Source organism: Mustela nigripes, unplaced genomic scaffold (assembly GCF_022355385.1).
Source record: "Mustela nigripes isolate SB6536 unplaced genomic scaffold, MUSNIG.SB6536 HiC_scaffold_1668, whole genome shotgun sequence".
Classification (NCBI taxonomy): domain Eukaryota; kingdom Metazoa; phylum Chordata; class Mammalia; order Carnivora; family Mustelidae; genus Mustela; species Mustela nigripes.
The window spans coordinates 1-5,658 of NW_026741075.1; the positions used below are offsets into that span (position 1 = coordinate 1).

At 40.3% G+C, this 5,658-nt stretch overlaps 1 protein-coding gene across 1 annotated transcript; it reads right to left on the reverse strand.

The window, feature by feature from the left end:
• Window positions 1-1,131: 1,131 nt before the first annotated feature.
• Window positions 1,132-2,091, reverse strand: LOC132008852 (olfactory receptor 51G1). Its single transcript, XM_059387367.1, has one exon. The coding sequence runs from the start codon at window positions 2,089-2,091 to the stop codon at window positions 1,132-1,134; it is 960 nt and encodes a 319-aa protein (XP_059243350.1).
• Between the last annotated feature and the right edge of the window lie 3,567 nt (window positions 2,092-5,658).

Genomic DNA, 5,658 nt, shown 5'->3' on the forward strand with positions numbered 1-5,658 from the left:
TGTGAGATTAAGAGTCACTTATGGTTTGTCACCCTCCCAATCCCATCTTGTTTCATTGATTCTTCTCCTACCCACTTAAGCCCCCATGTTGCATCACCATTTCCTCATATCAGGGAGATCATATGATAGTTGTCTTTCTCTGCCTGACTTATTTCGCTAAGCATGATACGCTCTAGTTCCATCCATGTTGTCGCAAATGGCAAGATTTCATTTCTTTTGATGGATCAAGAAGATGTGGTATATATACACAATGGAATACTATGCAGCCTCTGAAAAAATTTTGAATGTACATCCAGGCATCAACATAAGATATTATTATTGCTTTTTTTAAATCAACTTTGGTTTTAATTGCTCTCTTCCTGCCTTCTGAAACAGTTTTGTAAGAATTCTTCAATAGATATGAGTCTAAGGGTGGTACAAAGACTCTGGAAGATTCTAGAAGAAATCTTCAACTTCAGTTGGCTGAGGCATAGAGGAGATGAATCCGAGATCAGATAGTTTGTTTCACACAGAAATGGAATTCATCTGGCAAGTCACAGTTCCTAGATGCTAACTGGTTCCTTTAAGATACTAGATCAAAATGGGGAGTAGAGCTGATAAAACAAAGAACTTACTTTGAGTGGTGTGTTAGTTAGGGTCCAAGCAGAAGAAAGAAACCACACAGGAATTTAACAGAAAAGTTTAATTTATTTATTAACAAGAGATTACAGTAACAGGGAATCAACTAAGAGTGGGAAAGGGCTGAGGGAGAGTCTCCAAGGAAGAAACAAATTTTCAGGGAAAGAACCAGCCCCATGGCTAGCATTTGGTTGTTGATGGAGAGAATGTGAGTGAAGTTCATTGAATGACAGAGAGTTCCCTAGGTTTCTGAGCCAAAGCTGGTTCACAATTAGGCTAAAGCTGGTCGGTGGAGAACCACTTGTTGGAAGACTGATGAAATTTTCCAGGAAGACTGGTGAAATTTTCCAGGGGGTTACTGTTGACTTTCTGAAAAGCAGCTGAGGAACAAGCTGGAATCACCAGGAAGTTTCTAGAAGCTGCTTGAGGAGGTAATCTGCTATTGATTCACTGGAAACTAAAAATATCAATAGACTTGATGCCCTGAACTCCCTCCCTTCATCTTAACCCATCTTATCGAAAACCCCTAAAGGCTTTTACAAATTCAAACTTCTTAGCAATGCGGATGCGGATTTGCTTGGTCTTGATACTATAAACAATGGGGTTCATGAGAGGTGGTACCAGTAGATACACATAAGACATGAGGAGGTGTACAATACGGGGCAGATGTTCACCAAAGCGGTGCACAAGAGACAAGCCAATCATGGGAATGTAGAAGAGCAGCACAGCACAGATGTGGGAGACACAAGTGTTGAGGGCTCGAAGTCGCTCCTGGCGGGAGGCAATGCTTAGCACAGTGCGGAGGATGAGGGCATAGGAGAGGAAGATGAACAGTGAATCCAAGCCAACAGTGCAGGCCACAACAAAGAGCCCATATATGTGATTGACAATGATGCTAGAGCAGGCCAGCTTCATGATCTCTAGGTGCAGACAATAGGCATGGGCCAGCACATGGGAGCGGCAGTACTGGAAGCGTTTAAGGAGGAATGGCAGGGGCAGGATGAGGAGGGCACTTCTAAGCATTGAGCTCAGCCCCATCTTGACAATACGTGTGGGTGTCAAGACTGTGGAGTAGCGCAGTGGGTTGCAGATGGCCACATAGCGGTCAATGGACATGGACAGTAGAACTGAAGACTCTACCAGAGACAAGGTATGGATGAAGAAGAGCTGAGTGAAGCAGGCAGGGATGCCAATCTCTCTGGCATCAAACCAGAAGATGCCCAACACGGTGGGCAGTGTAGATAGACAAAGGCCCAAGTCTGTCAGGGCCAGCATGGCCAAGAAATAGTACATAGGTTCATGGAGGGTGACATCAGTACGGATGATGTGGAGGATGGTAAGGTTTCCTACAATAACTGTCAAGTAGATGAAGCAGAAGGGAATAGAGATCCAGCCATGGAGATCTTCCAGTCCTTGAAAGCCCGTGAGGAAGAAAGTGGCTTTTTGGAGGCTGCTATTATAAGAGATTGTCATGGCTTTACAGTCTTGGATACACCAACCTCCAGTCAAGAATGGGCTTTCTGGAGAGTAATAGAACTGAATTCTCACTCACCAAAGTGTCATGGGACCAGTGAGAGAGAAAGCGTCTGCAGATGAAATGAGAAAGAACTGGGGGACTTGATCTATTAGCATTTTCTGGAGGGTCTTGGATGGGGACTTATGTAGTGTATGGATGCCCTAGGATTTAGCCTTATGGTGGTATGTCTGCCCATGTTGGACTCTCAGTGGTTTCATGAGGTCACTTCAGATGGCACCTTTTTCATATGTTCCTCCCTGAGAAAAATCCAGTTTAATCAACTAAAGAATTCAGAATCTGTATCATATATACAGGGAATTAGTACTATACATGATTTTGCATAATTGTGTACTAGGATCAAGTACCTATCATATGTCTTTAAATGTATTTTTAATTTGGCTGGGGATTGTGCTTTATTCCACAATGTTTAGTCTGCAGGGGAATGCAGAGGAAGCATTGAGTAAATGGTCACTGAACTCTTTGAGCTTATAACTTGTGGCCACAGTGATGCCTTTCCTGAATCTGCATAAAATCCTTCAGTGACTAAGGATGAAAAATGTGTTGCACAAATCTGAAGTCTGTACTGAGAAATGTCTGAGAAGAAACAGGATCTTCAGAAAACAAATAATTCTAGGAAAGGGTACACTGGGGCTTTGTTTTGGGAGATATCACAAGAGTTGTGAGTTTGCAACATCAGGGCTGTTAAGCTGGTGTTAGATGTAGAGATGAGGGTGCAGAGGAGGTATGCATCATATCTGAAACAGAAATAATAAAAAGAAACCTAAAATGGTCAGGATAGCCTCTAATTTTAGCTTATAACGAGGAAACTAAATCTTAAGGCTCTCAGAGTAAGCTGTGCATTTGGGAGTTAGATCAATATGGCACACAGGTATAGGTCTGTCTTTATAATACCTGAATTGGGCTCTATTTAAATTCTGCCTTCAGAACTTTTATTCAATTACATTTATTGCAAGCCATACTATAATGGGGTGTATGCATATTAATACAGTGTGAGTAGTATAATATTTATCATATGCATAAAAAAGCTTAAAACAGCTGAAAGAGACAAAGAATGGACAATCAGGGAAACAAAATGATAATAGTGTATTTTATCACCAAAGTCATGTCACCACTGTGCCTATTAAAAAAAGATAGAGAAGGATGAAAATTTCTAAAAAAGCATTGCACTTAGAATGGTGAGGTTATCATTAATTGTTAATAGAATATGTTGATAGATTGGAGAAAGATTATAAGGGCTGAAATTATCAATTTCAGCTCCCCAGGAGTAAGCAAAAAGTGTATATTGTTTGTAGTTTTCTTCTAAGAGAAAATTTTAGAGGATGAGTGAAGATACCAGGATATATTAAGGAGGAGAGATGGGGAGTTCAGGGTACTCTTTCAAAAGACTTCTTTTGTAAAGGGACATGGAAGAGTGAGGAAAAAGACAGAAGAAAAGTCTGTAGCCAGCTTTTGCCATTCATGTGTTAATCAAAACAAGTAAGAATAAAATAATAATGCAGTAATTAATAAAATAATAAAACCCCTCTTATGTTGTGATTCCAGAGTTAGAAAAGGGAAAGAGAATGAAGGAGAGAGGTGGCGGCGGGAGGGAGAGGAGCTGTGAAGGAAAAGGACGATCACAGCATTTGCAGAACAGGCTTGGACAGCACAGGCAACAATGCAGTCTTGATCCGAAATCAAGACAGGAAATGGCCAACAGAACTTTTAAAAAGGAATGATAAGAAAGAAGGGGAAAAGGGGAGATGCAAATAAGAGTTTAAAGATATGTGTAGCTTTTCAGCCACCAGACTCACAGTGAAGCTTGTTTCCATCCATCTTACAGGGAGCCATTTCAAAGTTTGTGAAAGAGAAGCAACATTTAGAGGTGATCTGTTTCACTCCTCTATCTCCAGACGGGGAAGGATCATTCTGCTGCTTAGTGAGAAGTTGCATCCATCATCTCTCTCACTCTGCTATTACCTTGCCTTCCAAATATATTATGTGCATATTATATTTTGGGGGTGGTATGAGGCAAGTTTGCCAGATTTGGGAGGGGGAGAAAGATCAAAATAAGCCATACCTACCACCAAAGAGATGGAATTGCTGTAAGACTGACTAGAGACTTGCAACCCTAATACAGATTTGGGATCTAATAAAGACTACTGAATAAATACATAAGTGAATGGTTAGAAAAAAGAGATGAGATGCAGTAGGGATTAAACCATAATTTTTAGTGCAGTGACTACATTTTCTTCTCCAAGGCACTCACCTCCAGATTAACAGATCAGAGAAGTATTGGCTTGTTACTCCAGGAGACTCTATCATACATCCTTGAGCACCCCTTCAACTCCCGTTTATTGGGGCTACAGGAATGTCATTCTAATGTCTATGGCAGAAAAGAGAAGATATGGGTTGAGCAGCGATTTCAAGGACAGTCTGATTTCCTCTGACTGTTCTCAAGTAACTTCACACAAAGGTATTCAAGATTATCAGTATCTGTGTTGGTCACCATCTTCAGATTCTTCCTGCAATATACACAGGCACTACCAACAACTGAAGAGAACAATCAGAACACAGGATGAGTGCTCACACAGCTACAAGAATATTCTCTGCTTAAAATACAGGGTCTTTTTGAAGAGCTCAAGCAGCTTCTCCCTTGTGGACGTCTGCTGAGGCTGAGAATTCCCTGATGAATTCTCAGGATGCTTAGCTGAGGATGGAGGCTGTGGGAGACTAAGAAACTTCAACCCTGTATGTGGGCAAGGGATAACTTCAAGGTGTTAAGATGCTTCTAGTTCTAGATTTCATTTTCTGAAACCAGGTAAGAAAGATTTAGCTAAACTTGGTGTGCAGTATTGCAAGAGCAAGAGTGTTTTAATTCAGATTCAGATAAAAGATAAAGCTGGTTCCAACCTAATCTCTGCTACTTACTACACTTTCTAACCATGTGACCATGCAACCTAGGAAAAATTAACCTCCCAGAAAAATGATTTCCTTATATTCTAAGAAGGGAATCTCTTCCCTCTTCTTTTTATTCAGGCCCTGGTTCCATCAGGCATGTTTTAGAGCCATCTGCTAATGTAATTTGGTTTGAGTTTAGGGAGAAGAAAGGCCCACTTTGGCCTTCAGGCATGAACTATTAGTTTCTTAATTACTTTTGGCCATTCCCGTATTTCTGCTCCAAACGTGTGTAGCTTGGGTCCTAATTCAGAAACTTGTACTACAAATACCAGTTTAATACTTTAAAATAGTTTATCAACCCATTTTAACTACCAACATGTATATCAAGAGTTCTTACAGAATTGATTTTAACATTGGAGGGAACACCTGGGCAGAATAGCTAAACTTAATTGATTCTCAGTAAACACAATTATTAAAATACTTAGTGGTGAAAAAATAATGAATACTGTTTTTCTGAAAATAAATAAATTAATTTATAAAAAAAAATTAGTAGTGAGTGTGATTCTAATTTGCCAACAGTAGGCCTAATTTACACTTACTGTTTTTGCTTCCCAACTGCAAGG

What these genes read in the sequence shown, in the direction of transcription:
- LOC132008852 (XM_059387367.1), bottom strand. Translation starts at nt 2,091, where the DNA reads ATGACAATCTCTTATAATAGCAGCCTCCAAAAAGCCACTTTCTTCCTC.